General features: G+C 36.9%; 3 protein-coding genes and 1 long non-coding RNA gene across 10 annotated transcripts in view; 2 read left to right on the plus strand and 2 right to left on the minus strand.

Moving 5' to 3' along the window:
• The window catches only part of LOC119645013 (putative uncharacterized protein DDB_G0271606), a 15,219-nt gene extending 4,714 nt beyond the window's left edge, over positions 1-10,505 (plus strand). For 3 of the 7 annotated variants that reach the window (XM_038044774.1, XM_038044775.1, XM_038044780.1), the window contains 6 exons: positions 1,175-1,734; positions 1,810-1,920; positions 1,987-3,646; positions 3,709-4,726; positions 7,097-8,600; positions 9,570-10,505. In XM_038044774.1, the coding sequence (XP_037900702.1) occupies positions 1,175-1,734; positions 1,810-1,920; positions 1,987-3,646; positions 3,709-4,726; positions 7,097-8,600; positions 9,570-10,400 (5,684 nt within the window). In that variant the 3' untranslated portion in view covers positions 10,401-10,505. The remainder of the gene's footprint in view (positions 1-1,174; positions 1,735-1,809; positions 1,921-1,986; positions 3,647-3,708; positions 4,727-7,096; positions 8,601-9,569) is intronic. The other 4 variants (XM_038044776.1, XM_038044777.1, XM_038044778.1 and 1 more) reach the window with 4 other exon arrangements.
• Positions 6,479-7,408, minus strand: LOC119645017. Its single transcript, XR_005248595.1, has 2 exons — positions 7,318-7,408; positions 6,479-7,249 (listed from the first exon to the last, which is right to left on the minus strand). It is a non-coding gene; the product is annotated as an uncharacterized LOC119645017 (long non-coding RNA).
• A 3,395-nt stretch (positions 10,506-13,900) lies between the features above and the next one.
• LOC119632141 (GSK3-beta interaction protein-like) lies at positions 13,901-14,687 on the plus strand. Its single transcript, XM_038024919.1, has one exon. The coding sequence runs from the start codon at positions 13,990-13,992 to the stop codon at positions 14,482-14,484; it is 495 nt and encodes a 164-aa protein (XP_037880847.1). The 5' UTR covers positions 13,901-13,989; the 3' UTR covers positions 14,485-14,687.
• Positions 14,557-17,266, minus strand: LOC119632140 (ATP-dependent RNA helicase Ddx1). The gene is made up of 6 exons (XM_038024918.1): positions 17,117-17,266; positions 17,006-17,057; positions 15,923-16,948; positions 15,209-15,852; positions 14,932-15,149; positions 14,557-14,867 (listed from the first exon to the last, which is right to left on the minus strand). Exons 1-6 carry the CDS (start codon positions 17,130-17,132, stop codon positions 14,640-14,642), a joined length of 2,184 nt encoding a protein of 727 aa, XP_037880846.1. The 5' UTR covers positions 17,133-17,266; the 3' UTR covers positions 14,557-14,639.
• Between the last annotated feature and the right edge of the window lie 543 nt (positions 17,267-17,809).

A 17,809-nucleotide genomic window follows, 5' to 3' on the forward strand; every position in this document is an offset into this window, starting at 1 on the left:
CATGTTTTGCGTCTTCTTATAGATAGATAGACCATCGGAGTTTAAACCATTCGGAGTTTGTAAATAATATCAACCTTTCATGTAATAATAATCTGAACGCATGATTTTTAGAAAATATGTAATCACACAAGCAATTGTTATTTAGCATAAAGTAACTATTTGCTCTCGAGATATGCGTAAAAAATTCAATTTTTGGTATGCTCTTGCTTGAGCAATGGAGGGTGCTGAAAATTCGGCTAAACCGAATGAACGATCTTTTCATATTTATTTATTTTAAATGTAGATCTAAATTTAGATTTTATTTAGAAGATCGGTGCACTGTACCATGTTGTCAATAGTTCTTAAAAGTAAAAGCACTTTTATTTCCTTCTTTCATTTCTTTATTTTAATTTTAAATAATTGATTCATAATCCTAACCAAAATGCGTGGGCGCAATGAGAATGTTTCATGACTGAAAATTATTTCCTAAATAATTTAAATTATTTATCCATAAACTGTTAAGTCGATGCAAAATTGAGCAATGAAATGCGAAAATGTGTGCCAACGCTTCAAGAAGGGGAGGAAAGAAGTGTATGAATTTTCAATCCATTTCGATTTCATTTGCGACTCGGAAAGGGATGCGAGCCCTAACTGAAGAAAACACGCAAGTATATATGCCGGGTGTAATTGACTGCTATTGACATTTGGCGACGACAACAACAACAACAAAACTATCAAATTCTTCACATTATTGACGCACAAATAATTCCGAAGCCTTTCTAAATATTTTCTCTTTATATCGAGTTATTCGCTACGAACTTATGCACAGACTTAGTACCCTTATGAAAGTTTACTGCATTCGCAGCATTTGCATTGTAAGGCAAAATGAATATATGTAATTTGTTGGAACTTTGATGGGTATTTTTTTATGCGTAAGCATCGTATTTACCTGAAATTGCGAAATTCACCTAATAGAGAAATCAAATAAATTGTGAGAATTAGAAGTATCGAACGAAGCGGAATACAAAATTTTTTGTAATTTTTTTTTTTTATTCCGCTTCACTTTAGACTCAATCATAAATTCTTTTTCAATTTGCTTGCATATGTTTTTTTTTTCCTTTTTTTATTCTTGATAAATATATAAAATAAATAAAAATAAACGCAAATTTTATTTGTGATTTTCTTTGATTGATAGAAAATTCTCAGGAAAATCAGCAACGCTTTTGCTATCCGGTACGGCCTATACCGCGTCGTAGCCAGCAAACGTCGCATAACTCGGCGCAACTGCAAAACGATTACCTAAATTCCGCAAATATTAATTCAAATTTAAATACAGCCATTGGCGTGGTTATACCTACTACTCCCGGATTACCTAATAGCACAACGGCCGCAATAATACCGCCAGTTTCGTCTTCTAATCGTAGCGCGAACAATTCTCCAAGAAACGTAAATCTAAATCAGCAATTACAACAACAATTGTTATTATTACAATTACAGCATTTACAACAGCTTTTCGAAGAACCTCAAGCACGGCCTTTACTCAATCTTGCCACGCAATTGATACCCACTTTGCGGACTTCTACATCGGCAGTCCAAGAAAATACGATTGCGAATCAAAACTCTAACGAGGTTGTTCATTTATTGCAACGTTTGCAGCAATTGCAAAGTCTTAATACAAGTAACACTAGTAACAACAATAGTCGAGGAGATTGTTTAACAGGCAATTTGGAAATTTGTACCAGGAGTTTGCAAAAAGTCTGAAGCCGCTTAATTCTGAATACGTTTAAATTTGATTTCTACAAAATTCTCATTTTCTTATTTCCTTTTTAGTCGCTGAGATCTCCCAGCATGGTACACGAAATAAATCCTAATTCGGCGCCTTCGTCACAACGTGAAATGGTTGTCAATTCTGCCAGTTTAGAGGACGTAGCTCTAAGTGAGGTATCTATTTACTTAAAAATCATAAGCGTTCTACGCTTTTAGTCGCTTATCTCTCGTATTTGTTAGTCAAGCGATCGCGCCCAATCCATACAGTCCTTGCATAGCGCTGTGGAGACGCCTACTCCCGACAATACTCCATCTTTTGAAGAGCTACAACAACGTCTGGAAGCGTCCAATCGCAACATAGAAAACATGAAGGAACAACAACAACAACTCTTGCGTTTACAAACTGCCGCCAAACAACATTTGAATGAGATGGAAAAATTACGTCAACAAGCAAACACCTTAAGTTTTCCATCTAGTTCGCAACGTTTAACTAACGATACCGATGGCGCTCCTGAATATCAGAGCGTAGAACAAATCCATACCGATATGTCGTCATTAGTTGGTCGTATGAAAAATCTTACCGCATTCATACAGAATCAAAATGAATTGTCTTCTTTGTTGGGCGATGATGGTCCTGAAATATTAGCCGAACAGGAAGCCTTGCAGCGAAAATTGGAGGATTTACGTAATCAAAGGGATGAAATGCGAAACTTGGTAACGGAATTGCAGGATATAAATCGTTCGGCTGAGGAGACAGCCAAGGAAGCACGTCAACGACAATTTGAGCAAGAAAAGGACGTGGTTGAACAAGAGCCCGAATCTCCGAAATCGCAGCAAACAACTAAAAGCGTCAAATCTAATACAATGGAGCGTGTAGTTCCGGTAGAGTACACACGCGTAGTCCCAATAGAGCTTTTGCATTCAACTAATCGTCATTCTAATAATGTTATACAATCAGAGTCGGAACTAGATCCGGAGGAAGACGAGGTACCAGCGACAGCCGTACTAATACAACAAAGGGAAGCAGACATAGATGCAATGAAATCTCAACTAAAACGTCTTAAAGAAATGATGGAAACTGTCAATATGATTGAGACTCATACCATCAACGATCCCAAAACGTTAGGACGCACACCTCCTCGAGAAAGTTGCAATGAATTTGACCGTGATCGTTCTCTCTTAGTTACAACAAGCAGTCTCTCCAACAATGACAGTGGCAACGAAGAGTACATATCGCGTAAAGTTCGTATGCTAAATGAAGTCACGACAGATTTACGAGCACAAGCCGAAAGCTTGCAGGCGGAACGTAATCGTATATATGCTCTAAAAGCGGAAATTGAAAGACGTAAAAATCAAGCGGCAGCAGCTGCCCAAATAGGGGAGGAAGCTTTGAAAAGAAGCAGTCTAACGCCTACGCCAACACCGAAATCTCTTGAAAGGCGTTTGCAGGAGCATGAGCAAAATCAAGAAGAACGTGATCATCTGAAAACCGAGTATGAATTAAAGAAAAAGGAATTCGAGATGTTGTGCCAACGGTTGCAAGACGAGCAGCCCGTAAATGAGACACCAAGCATGCGGCCAGACATTGTCTCAGAAGCCGATGATGAAGCAGAAGAGGATGTCAACGACTCAGATTATGCTGCTAGCGCAAAATTCCAGCCGAATCCCTCGACCCCGGCTGCTAGCCGCAATGCCCCTTCCGTAGATACATCTTCACGTCAGCGAAATGCTAAAGACTCGATGGATCCTACTGTTGTTTCATCAAAAACAGCTGCTCACATTGCCCAGGCTGATAGTAGCACGCACGATGGCGCATCTTTTGAAGGAGCTAGTATCCAATCAGGCAGCTCGAGGTCGTATTCTATACCGCCACCAATGTCGGCAATGGGCTTAAATTTTCGTAAGTTCAAACTTAAATCACAGATTATAAATAAATAAAATAAATTAAATACACTTTCTTAGCTGGCCCTATACCACCACCTCTACCCTCTGCCTGGAATCCTCATCAATATTATTACGGAGCAGGTATACCGCCCCCACCACCTCCTCCTCCGGCGGCGTTTGCTTCGGGACAAACCGCAACGCTTAACAATCCTCCCAGTGGCGGCGATTGTATATGCAATGCCAACAACTTAGGAGCTGCCACCTCCTCGTCGACTACCACCGCGACTACTAACATACAACTAAACATGCTTCAACAATTCGTGCATACTCAACAAATGTTGATTAACTCGGTTTGCCATTGCAATCAAATGTTATGGCATCAGCAAAGAGAAATTGAAAAACTCAATCAAACTATACACTTATTACAGGATCGTATACTGACCTTGACTACTGGAGCTGCTGTCAATGCTAACATTAGCTATAACATGCGTTCGGAATCAGTACCACCACCTAATTTAAATGGTGTGGCAGCGGGTCACCGCACTCCCAATAATCTTTATGTTGGCTTAAATCCTCGCGCCCAATCAGAACAACCTCCACCCCAGTATATGACATCAGCAGCAAGGGATAATGCGTTCAGCAATTACCAACATCAACAGCAACATCATATATATCAACAATGCCATCAACAACGCATGTCGGCTGGAAATTTTAATTTTAGTACAGAAACACAACAGCATAATGCTGCCTCGACAGCTACTGTGGGCATATACTCAACATTAAACAATGCTATACCAGAAAATACGGTAGCACAACCGCCAGCAACTCTTTATAACAATGAAATAACGACCCCACAATCGCCTTTAGTGACCAGTGGACCAGCTCCGATATTTATGCATCATCATAATAATGCAATACACCAAAATAATGCTAACCTACGCACGCAGAACCAGCAACAACAACAACAACAACAAACACATCATCATAGTAATAATAGCAGCAATATTGCTAACACCACCGTAGCAGCACGTAACACATTGAACAACCAAGTACCGCCTGGTAATCGTGCTAATAACTATTGGGATAATTTTAGAAGGTAAACATCCAACTCTTTTTTCCAGACAGCTCTTGTAATATAACCTCGTAAAGATGATATATGATTCCTTAAATCTTTCATTTACTACTGCTACTACTACTACTACTGTCCGTTTCAGATCATTATTAAGCTAATAGCGTGCGTGTGAACGTCTTCAGTTCAGGAAAAATAAATTTTGTTAATTAAAACTAAAATTTTTATATTATTAGGATACATATAATCTTTTAATCTTATTTAATCCTACTTTTCGGCATTTTTAGGGGTCGTGATCAAATTTATATACATTTCTCGTTAGATAAATTTCTAGTTATATATCAAAAAAAAAAAAAAAAAGTCGTCGCCAAATGTAGGTTTTTCCTCCTAAAAAAAAAAAAATCTGTTTCTTGTTTAGATTAATCACTATTGTCCTCTCTCTTCCTCCCTCCTCAATCTATAGTCCTTTCCAACCACCAGCTGGATGTCCTTTGAGCGTACTATTAAATATAAACAAAATAATATTCCATGTGACGTAATACATTTAAAACTAAAAAGATAATATGATGAACTTTCCTTTTGATGCAATGAAGATGAATTCGTAGGATTACACAGTTTCCACAAAAACAAAAAAATATTAGAAAATAATAAAGGGAGGGGAATTTCTTGAGTATTGTCAAATAAAGTGTAGGAACTAAAAACACTGTGATTGGCCATGCAATGCAAATATCCATATAATAAGTTTTTAAAGCAAGGTATTATATGGGAGATGACCAAAAAAGCAGTGCGATCCGAAGCATTTTCATTTACAATTGCCCTTAGGGCAAAACATGTCGGTTTATCAAATTTCATCCAAATATCTCAAAAAGTGCAACCCGTAGGCTCAACACAAGAATGGGTTCAAAATATCAGGCAATCCGATCCAAATTTTTCACATCTATTGCGTAATCCAACATACTATTACTTAGCGATTTTTTTCAAGAAATTTTGAAAATTATAACTTCTTTCAAATAACGAATTAAAAAACAAAAAAAAAAGTCTTTTATTGAGGATTGAGATGCAATCAGTTTTCAGTAAGGCTTGTTCTTGAGCCGATACACCTAAGCCTACTAAATTTGTTCAAAATATTCCAAAACATTGCGACCCTCCGATTTCAGAAAAATATACATAGATAGATAGCAGAGGGAAGGAGGACATACTTAATTCGATTCCGAAAATGATTCTAAATCGTTTGGTAGGTGTTTTTCATTAAGCGCTTTCGCTTGTTACATACGTCCGAACACATTTAACATGCCTTGCAGTGCTAGTAGTGTGCAGCATAAATAGTGAGAACGTTGAACTTTTCGGACTACGGCATAGTCTAGCACGTAAGAATTTTCAATGAAATAAAGCGTACTTGTAAATACGACTGAAGGGCATAACATTTCCCAAACGGACACACACGTGCTTGGCTAACGGCCACATCCCATTCGCATCTTCTCACTTCTTTCTGATTGTCACCGAGTTTATCCTTATTTACGAGGTCCCTGCAACAAGTCACATATAAGAATTTAATAAGAAAATAAGCTTTGCTGAATGTGAGCCACGTCAGCTCATGTTTTAAGCTTCTGCTCGTGTAAGGTCCCCCATGGAAACTATGCACGACAAAAGATATCATTTTTAGAGTTCTTTCTTGAAAATAAGCAGAGAAACGTATTAGGCGATGTGATGCAAGGTCGCGCAAGGTATCGTATCGTCTTTGCCCGACTATAGAGTTTTTACTTGTTTCTATTGTTCGATTTTTTTTTTTTTTTTTTTTTTTGGAACGCGCTAATAAGTAGGAACAGCGCAAAAGTATTCGTATCGCTTGGCAATGCACAGCGGTAAAAATTTGTTTACTCTAACGATAACGGAGCTAATCGATATTTTTTGATACATCGATGGGAACGAACGACGAAGCTTTTCTTGCAGCGCAAAATAGATGGACCGCTAGCTTCTCTGTTTCATCTACAATACGTTTTAAAATTGCCTCCACTTGTCGTGACTTCCTTCTCGTATGAAATGTTACATCTCAACTAATGTTTACATCTTCGCGTTCCTCTTCCTCTCTCTCGACCCAATCTATTGTCTTGATTGTATACGTACATATCTACACTCTGTCATGAATATTGAAATATAAATCGAGCTCACACAAGCCCAGATAACAGAATGTATTTAAGACAAAATTAATCCAACTTCCGTTTATTAAGTAAATAAAGCTTGATATGCTTTCTTTAACAATTATACTAAAGTTTTTATGGAGCTGAGGCAGTGCATGGCGTTTTCTTTAAACTAACATTTGTTGTTTTTCTCTTTTTCTTTATTTGTATGTTCTGTGTTATGCTTTTATTGTTGTATCATCCGAATTACATACGAAAGTTATTCTCGACAAAACTTATTGTCGACTACGACGAACAAAAGCAACGAAGATCAGCAACAACAGCCGGAAAATCAGTTTCAAACGCAGAGGTCGCCAGCCTTGCAGCAGCCGCCGCAAATGTATCAACAACAGCATCAGCAAAGTCAGTCGCACTTGGACGAGATTAGCAACAATTTAAATTTTGATAACAATGTTGGCAGCAATTTCAATAAATACTTACGTATTATACAAAGATCACGCATTAATCATCATCAACAGCAGCAACAACAACAATATCAACAGAATATCTATCAGCAGCAACAGCAACGCGAATTCTTACAGCATTTGAATTGGTTGGAACATCAAGATCATAATAACGCCTTGGCCGGCGGAGATAATGCCAGCACAGAGGTCGCTGCTAACACCACAGACTTAATGTATCACAACTATAATATTAGCCAAGGTAACAAGGTCACGCCGAAGCAAATTTGCCATTTTCGCAATCGCACTGAGGAACTGAATCGACAAACGCAAAATCCACAACCACCCACACCAGTTCAACAACAACAACAACAACAACAACAGCAGCAGCAGCAGCATCGATACCCGAACACACTCGCTGGTTATCGGACGCAATCGTATATGAATTTACCGGAAAATCGAAGGCTTAGAAATCACGATGACTTTCTTTTAAGACCCATCCTAGATATAGAAGACAACAATTACGATTTCAACAATTGTAATCCTTTACAATTGGCTTTAGATTTCTCAAATTCTTCCAACGCTACTGAGGTTAATCATGGCAATCATCTTCACAATATCTCGTCCAATAACGTAGAGGAAGAAGAGGACACCACTTCTGAGGAAATTAAACGTAATCTTCTCGTAAATGCTTTGAAAAATGACAAGTTCACTACAAAATTTTATGAATCAATAAAGGAAGATGTTTTTAGGCGTTTAGAAAGTATGTTACTTGACAAGGATAACACGCCTGGTAGCAGCCGGCAAGTTATTAACAATATATCATCGAATATTTCTATGCGTAAAATGTATCTGAATGAACAAAGAGGCCAACTCCAGCAACAGCAGCCGTTAGCTTTAAATACAACTGCGGTCAATGATCGTGAATTAAATGCCGCCAAAATGAATACCGAAACTGACTTACTAATAACTTCGACAGAAAACTCGCCATTGTTGTTGCTAAATATTGATAACGAGAAACCAGAAGAGGATTGCAATTGGCGTCACAGTGTAATGAACAACAGCGTCGCGGCCATTAGTGCTAATGGTGCTAATGCTCATCATGCAAACACAAACTTGCGTCCATTAGTTACGGGCCTCACGAAAAATGTTACGAAAAAACGTAAAAATCAACGCAAACAAATTGTCAGTAATAATAGCAACGTTAGCAGCAGCAACAACAATAACAGTTCGAACTTTTTGGAAGAAGAAGATGAAAATCTAAAGGGAGCTTGCAGTTTAGCCGCCCAACAACAAAATCGTCAACCACCCAAAGAGAAAAAAGTAAGCAAGTTAAAAGCCTAAAGAATATAAAGATTTTTTCAGTCCCCAGCGCATACAGTTACAGTTGTAGGCGTTAATTAAAATTTAACTATAGAAAGGCAGATAAAAAAAACTGTAGAAAACTTGAGGAAAAAATGCTGTACGTAGTGTTCCTTAAGCACAAATTCAATCATAAAGGCCGATTACTAAAAACTCAAGTTTAACAAGACGCCATAATAACCAATAAAACGAAATTATGCCTATAAGAAGGACTGACTAGTTTCCTTACGTTATTTCTTTAAGAATAATGTTTGTAGATATCTTCTTGAACGATCTGAAAATATATCGCAAGTCCGCCAATACATATCAATAATACCCAGTAAGTTATTTGCATGAATCGAATTCTTAAGGCTTTCTCTCAAGCCTTTTATTGTGTTTTCCAATCGAAATCGAGTCTATTCCGCCCGGAAAAATCATATAATTTCGACAATTTTGCTTCTTTATATGTGACAAGCCGAAACGCATAGCAAAATCGTTCGTTCGTTCGTTCGTTCGTTCGTTCGTCCGTCCGTCCGTCCGCAGAAAAACTCGGAAACAAAAATATTGATGGCTTAATTTACGTAATCTATATATTTCTCCAGGCTATCTTATAGCAAGACTTTCATCGATATTGATTATCATTTAACGTCTACAAGAAAATTCTTAACAAAGCTTGACTTTTTTTTATAAAATTTTCCCTTTGTAGTTGTAGAAGAGTTTTACAGCTTAGGATAAATGCTAAGCTGTTCCATGTTCTATATATATACATTCGCTGATTACGCACGACTTAGTAAGGGTGAATGTTTTCATGCCAAATTTCGTTTGCCGTTTTTGACGTGTCACTAATGAAGCTAATGAAGCTCTGGCGAAAAAGTTCTCATCACTGTTTTCGACAATTAATTATATTTTACATATGATTCACAATTCTCTTTTAATGATTCTTTTCTATAGGGTGATGAGAACGGTGGTGCAAACAATTTACTTAGCTCCAGCTCTAGCACTACTTCGACTGCCAATTCAACCTGTACTAATACTAATCCCAATAATTATGATCTTATTGCTTATATTATAACACGCATACGCAATCAAACCCATCCCAATACCCATATAAATGACGCTTTATTAGCAGAAATAGCCAAATTGACAGCTACAGTAGTTCAGAATGCTCAGACAGTGCCGTCGGCAAGCAATAATGCGATCGCTACCAATGGCGGCGTTACCAGTATATCGCCAAAAAAAATTTACGCCAAAATAAAAAAGTTGTCTTTGCCGCGTGAGAGAGATGAATTTCTGGATTGGTATCAACAGTATTTGGAAAATAATGTATTCAGTAATAGTAACGAGAACCATAACAACAACAATAATAATAATAATAATAATAATAACAACAACAACACTAGTAAGAATAAATGTAATTCACAAAAAGCCCAGAACAAGAGTAATAATCAAACGCAAATCATGACAGCGGACGATGGGGATTTGGCCGAAGCCGATCAAAATTGCTCATCGGCAAGTAATAGTAATAATTATTCAAACATTGCCTTGATTGGGCCGGTTCACGAAAATGTTGATAACAACAACGCGTCTAAACATGAATCTATCGAATTTGAAAATAAAGAAAATCCTGATGCTGAGAATCACGATAATATAGAAGGAGCCTGTGCTTTGATTTCCCCAAGTCTCTCAAAGTCAGAGGAAATGGACAAAGATTTTAAAACTGAAAAGTCCAACGAGCGTGGACAAGAAGATTTAAATATAAAATTATCGGAACAATCGGAATAAAAAGGTACAAATCAAGTTATTTATACCCTTTCTCTAACATTTCACTCTTAATAAGACACCCCTCGTCTGTAATAAGGTTTGTAACCTCTTAATATTTATTACGTATATTAACAACTATGAATGTATTTTTGTATTGGCTTTAATATTAATTGAACGTGCATTTCGCGAGGCATTCCCTACGCCCTGGGCTAACGATATTGCAACACCTCTGCATTGTATTTTGTTATAGTTTCTGTTGTGTATTTTAAAGCAATAAATACATACACATATATATATATATATATATATATATATACGTTTAATTAATTAGCCTGTGTATAATATCTTATTACGAATGTAAAGTCAATTCCTTTAGCATACGCGAAAATAGCAATAAAGGCGGTTATCGTGCTCGATATCATAATAAAAAACTCCTTGCAATGCGTTTGTGGCTTTGCCGCCGTACATGATGGAACCAGTAATTCGGTAAATATAAAAAATTGTTAAGATTAACAAGCACATGCGTTGCCCTTGTTTTTTTTGCAATATTACGGATATAACTCCAGATCTGGGATGAAGAGAAATCTATAAAAATCCATTCGGCAATCATAATCTTTCGTCATCTTTACGAGGTGTTGATGACTTGATATTAATATGAAAATCCTTATAACCCAGATATAAGAAAATATAAATTAACGCAGCGATCTTTTCGCATACATGTTATCGCTCTTCTCTATCACCCATTCAAAGACTTATCGCCTCCAATGACTTTTAAAAGCATTTCTCGGCAAATTCTTCTAAAAAAGTATCGTTATCATATCTTAGTTCTGGAAAGAGAAATTCAAGGTGAAATTAGAATTTTGCCTTTGATAATAATAAACTGAATAAACTGGATGACTTTGTTTATCGTAATACTTAGAAGAAGCGCCATCTCACGACTTGGCGAGAATATTCTTCTATCATAGCGTGGATATCTTCTATTTTTACTGAACACGTTGTCAGTTCAAGTAGTCAGATTACACTTTAAAATGTCCCTTGCAACATACCGTTAAATTGTATAGGTTAGAGGTTGGAAAAACGAATGGTAAGCAAAATGTTTTTAGCAGATTAAAAAGCAAGCAAATAGCTACGGAAAATATGAATTTTCTTTTAAAAGAAAACTTACTCGAACCAAATGGAATAATAGCATGGGCAACATGATCAATGGAGGGCATAAAATATATTGAATAATGATAATGATTGGAAAGTTCAGTTCTCTCATCGACTACTTAATGCATAAGTGGCGAATGCAATCAACAAAACCTAGAAAGAATTTCGAACCAAAACCCAAGAAATTCATGCTTGCATAAATGCTACGAAAGAAAAGTAGAGATACCAGCCTGTCGTGCCATACCGTGCATTCTGCATACCTTTCACATTTTTGAACTTATTGATATCTCATTTATTCCATGGTGTACTGTATTACTGTACTTGTATAAAATACAAGTCAATTTTGATAATTAATACGGAGTGGACGCTACTATTTCTCTACTGGAAATAAAAGTTTTTGCCGCTTAGGAGTGTGGAAAGGAGTGTTAGGAGTATTAGGCATGTCACTTTTAAATGCTTTTGCAAATTTTTAGGCGGCATCTTCATTTTCGCTAACGCGAGAATGTTTATCACAGATACTGCACAGTTAGCCAGACGGACAGACGGACGTCTCTCCGTGCATTCCAAATTTGAAACTGGCCAAGAATTTATATCCTTGATGGACTTTTTGCGCGTTGTAAAGTTATCGAAAAAAAAATTCAACTTTGATACACCATAATAATTGGGTAGGTGTGGTCAAATATTCCATTTTTGTACCTGTACTACAGCATCGCCCATAGGTTATACTTTCTAATTTACGTGGTATAGTTTATGAGTAATGACCAAGAAACCGATCGACTATGGATCAATTTCTGTTATAAAATATAAAAAATAAAAATTTTCCTGAAGGGCCTACTGTTCCTGCGAAACCTTAAATGAAGTCGAATCCAAGAAATGTACAAACAAATTTTCATCGCAAAACATTAACAATTAGGCCTTTTTTAAATATAAAAGTCTTCCTTTCCTAAAATTTCTTATATGCTGTTGTATCCAAAAAAATGGACGTACACGATCCAAATTCGGTAAGGCTGATTTCATTGTCAATTTACTATTACGGGCCAATTTTCATCATAGAATATGAGAAATTATGCCTTTTCACCGTAGAGAAATTCAGTTTTCGTAAGAACAGTTACATAAGAAGGGATTCAAAGAGCTGTCCAAAGCGAGCCAAACCTTTCATATCAATCTATAATGTGAAATTATTGTTACTCGGCGCGCTCTGCCGCAAAATTTTGAAAATTGCAATTTTTTTAATATAAGGGAGTCGTCGAAAATATGAAGCGATCCGAACCGTTTTCAATGGCGCTGGTCCTTGGGTTAAAGCACGTCGGTGTGCAAAATTGCTCCGAAATATCTCAGAAACTCCGACCTGTAGAATGATAGGCAGACATCTGACAGACAGACAAGCCTAGGGTATAATAGCAATTCATTAAATAATTATTAAAATGAAAATTAATTCAAATACAAAATTACAAAAATTAATTTAAATCCATCAGTGGTTCATCTATTAGCAAATACTCCTCTTTGTTTAGAGAGATCTCTCTGCGTCTCTGTTATAGATTTTAATGTTGTTCAACAACTTCTTATTGACGTCCATCACTGCTCTTGCCCTCGATGACGTTATTTTCGCTCATAGCCTTCACGTAACTTTACTCTCGCTTCTAAATAATATAAAATTAATTCCTAAATTTGTAAGATTAGCGAATGCATTGATCTGATCTTTTGTTGCTGTTGTTTTTGTTGTTGAGATTGACTGAACTCATTCAATACGTACGGCTTAAGTGTTCAATCAAAAAGATTCTGTAAAGCTATTCAAATCAGTAAGAACGCGATAGTAGACTATAGGCCTATCAAATAAAATACCCTACACCACTTCAGTTAATAAAGTTATTCATATAACAACTTTTCAAAATAATGCGTTTTATGGGAAGTGGTCGAAAAGGTGGGTAAGAGTATATTAAGTAAATTGTCAGCTGTGATGACAGTGCAAGATGCAACAAAGAAAATCACGGCAACTTCTTTAGAATGTAAACAAATAAACACATGCATACACACGTGCGCCACAGAAATTAGAAAATAAATGAAATTGCAAAATGCAACAACAAAATCAATGATGACCTCTAGCTATGTAAACGGAAATTCAACTAATTCGAAAAGATTCGTTCATTCATTCATTATTTACTAAAGAGATCAAGGGTGAAGTGGAAGGAACTAGATCGGACACTGAGCTCGACCACTTCGACAAAGATACAGATCATTTACTTCGTTCAACAAAGTAATGAAATTCATTTTATGCGAAAATTATCCCTTTGATTTTTCCAAAAGTGCGGTAACCTTGTGAAATATGACTGAAAAATCAGCTGTTTCAATAGGGTTGCCTTGGGCTTATAAGAGAAATCAAATAAGTCGTCCTAGACGGCTCTTAATTTTAATTATCCCGTTAAAACGTCTTATTTTTATTTTATATACGAGGAACTTTAAAATGACTTCTAATATTATTGTTACCGATGAGACTTTAAATAGCGACGAAAGCGATGAGCATTTAATTAATTGGGTGGAAGAAGCCGCAGCCATTATTAACGATGTTAAAGCGCATGTAGCTGAAATTAATATATCCTCCATATTGCCATCTACTGAGAGTAAAATGTATCTGAATTTACGTACTTTCGAAGGCAATACCTATTGCATACATGTTGGCAATATGGGATTTCGCATCGTCTCTGAAACATATGACTCGATAGATGCTGATAAGGTTGTGCCCAATGCAGATGAAGATGACATATTTGAGACCCCGCATGCACTGCTAGATAAAATAAGTCCCGGTTATGTTAACTCATTTGGTAACCAATTATGCAAACAGCTGTTGCACTTGCAACAGATGAGAACCGAGTTTAAAGAAGAAGATGAAGAAGATCTGGAGAAAGAAGAGGAGGACAAAGGAGCGAAAGAGTACACAGAATCATTAACTAATCAATAGCACTATAGAAACAATTTCAACAAATTTTAGTAATAATTAATGTATATGTATACGTGTTTTATTGATTCCAACAACACAAAATATGTAATTACGTTGGACTTATGTTTTGTTTGTCCTTCTCTTGTTTGCCTTCTGTTTTGATCCAATATGCATTTTTAAACTTTCAAACGTTTTAAAAATAAAGACTGTGATTGCAGCTCCAAGTCAGTTAGTTTTCGTACAACAGGCACCAATTGTTCAACGTGATCTTTATAACCGGTCCCTGTACTAAGGTTTTTCTCACCATAAACCACTTTGCCATCAAAATCGTTAACTGGAACAGACATGGCTTTATCCACTTGTTGTATGGTTATATTCAAATGATCTTCAATTTCGGCTAAAAGCTAAAAGCAAGGCGCAAGTTTCATTTCATTTTATCCAAAACAGAAAATAGGAGATTCGGCTCACATTTTTCTCATTATACCAGATACAGCAACCGCGAGCATCAGTCAGATTTGTATTGGAACAATTACGACCACGCGAGGAGCACCAATCACCATGATACCAGACCTTCTCGGGAACAGTAGACACTAAACTAATGGCTAAACCCATACGTTCAGCTCTGCCTACACGACCGATGCGGTGCACATAGTTTGATTTTTCATCGGGCAGAGTAACATTAATCACTTAAAATAAAATTTAAATGCACTAAAACCTCCGAAATTAAATGGTTTCGCGAACTTACTGTATGGTAGGCCTGTAATGTCCAAACCTCGGGCAGCCACATCTGTGCATATAAGGAACTTAACTTCACCTCTTTTAAATCTTTCCAAATTTTGTTTACGTTCCTGAGGCTTACGATCCCCATGGAGGCAGACGCATGAATACCTTTGGCCGCCTGCAGTTCTAAAATATTGCTCGAGATTATCGCAATCTAACTTAGTGCGACAAAAGATAATAGCCCGATCCATTTTGTGCTCTTGTATTGCGCGTATGCAATATTCTCCCTTAAGAATCTTAACCGCTTCTGAATAGGTTTCTGGTACGAGATTTTGTGGATGGACATTATCTCGAGCATGCACCCCATCAGTACGTATGCGCTGTCTCAAATTATGCCATATGGTGTCCTTTTGAGGGTCTACCATACATACGACATGATGGACAGTCTCAGGAACCGCGTCTTCCCCCTTTAAATCGACCCAGGTAGGGAAATGCATTAGACGATCGGCCATTTTCTTTACCTCGAATGCATGCAAAGTAGCCGAACAGACAACCATTTGTAGACGGCGTCCGTCAGAGGTCATTTTAGGAATTTGCTTGTGCAATCTTTCAATTAGATCGCTATAGCCTTGTTTAAGCAAAGCGTCGGCTTCATCCAAAACGAAAAATCTTTACAACCATTTAAACAAAATGATTTTACTCTTTTAAATATTTATAAATTTTTTAAAACTTTGCTAACCTGCAATGGGTTAGTTGTACAAAGCCGCCATTTATCATTTCTTCTAGACGTCCTGGAGTGCCTACAACAATGTGTACGCCTTGCTGCAATGCACTCTTCTGCTGTTCTAATTTAACGCCACCGATCAAGAGCAAGGAACACACATCCGGATTTGACAGGTGCACCTTAAATTTCTCGAGTTGATTGTAGGTCTGCTCAGCTAATTCTCGACTAGGTTCTATTATTATAGCTTGAGGAGCATTGGCAACTGGTTTTCCAGTTCCGCCACTAGCACTAGCACTAGCTAGAGGATTGAACTTAGTGTGATGTGAATCTGCATTTGTAGTACCTATAAAGCCACCTTTCGGAGGGTATTTAAATTCACTTTTCCCAAAATTGAATGACATTTCGGCATTTTTTAAAACTACCGCTGGATAGAATGTCTCGTTGTTAAGACTATCGTTTAAACGGAAAGCTACACCCAGTAATTGGCCATTTTTAGAAAATGTGATTTCCATTTTTTCTAAGTCCAAAAAACAGCCGATTACATCATTTTTTCCAAAAGCCTCACCATAGTCATCGAATTGACGATTGTTTGATTTTTTACCAGTGCCGCCAAAGCCGAACCCATAACGGCAAGTGCCCAAATCCAAGTTAGCTTGCTGAGTAGACCAACCGACACGGCAAAGGCCTTCATCCGTTACAGTAGCTTCATAGTAGAATTTGCCTTTACCTTTAACACCAGTGGTGCATCGGCAACCATGCCATTCTTTAAATTCGCGAGACTGGCAACGTAAACCATCAGGAGTGACAGCCATAGCCGATCCGCGATCGAAGAATGACATTGTCCATGGAGCCACACCGCCTGCTGATCCCGAAATTTTTTTCGTTTTGCCTTCCTCCAAGTCCCGCAGAGTTTCCCAGACAATTTGCAATATCGGTAAGCAAAAGGCACCCGTTTTACCTGAGCCAGTTTCAGCGGCCATTAAGACATCACCGCCACCCAAAATGAGAGGAATAGCTTCGGCCTGGACATCGGTAGGTAATCTAACAAATTAAATTGCATTTACAGCATCTTATCTAACATAGATGCAAAAAACTTACGTCCATTCCATCTCATCGATTGCTTTACCAATTTCGGGTAATACACCAAATTCTATACAAAACATTAAAATTAGTTGGTCAGCAAACAATATGTAAATCCTTAATTTTTACCTTCGAAGGCAGTCATTTTTATTGCTATATTTAATAATTAATCAATAACTTAAAACAAGCCGCTATCGAGAAAAATATTAAATATATGCTGCCAGCACAGAGTTGTGAAATTATCGCAACACAATTTCAAATGCAATAGTTCTTAAACAATGAGGCGTAATTTTCGTTTTCGGGTTAAAAACTCCCAACTGCTAAACACAATTGCCAGTCACGCTCCCACATTGTTTTACAGGAAAACGTAAGCAAAAATATATGGTTTTAGAGCCAAAATTAAAGAAATTAACGTAAACATAAACAACAAATTTATAAAAAGTAACACTTTTATTAATCTTTATAATCTGCCTAAATTTTATATCGCCATCGAAAACCTTTTTGTGTATTAATTGAACCGTAATTTGGAAATTACCGTTTATAGCTCTACTAAAACAATTCCAACTTCAAAGTAAATGGTCTTTGTAGCTTGCTTTCATTTTTTACAAGATAAACTAAAACTGCAAATCGAAAAAGCATTTATTTATAAATTAGATAAATAACTTTAAAAAATTTAAAAGAAACAATGTTTCGATTTCGTGTATGTATGCATGCAAAAAGATATGATTTGAAAATTCCAATAAAGTTTTGTAAGAAATTGGTAAGGTTGAGAGAAATAAAAATAACGGCCTATTGTGTTAGCCCCCAAGGATGCGTTATTCC

This window comes from Glossina fuscipes, unplaced genomic scaffold (genome assembly GCF_014805625.2).
Source record: "Glossina fuscipes isolate IAEA_lab_2018 unplaced genomic scaffold, Yale_Gfus_2 1, whole genome shotgun sequence".
NCBI classification, from domain to species: Eukaryota; Metazoa; Arthropoda; class Insecta; order Diptera; family Glossinidae; genus Glossina; species Glossina fuscipes.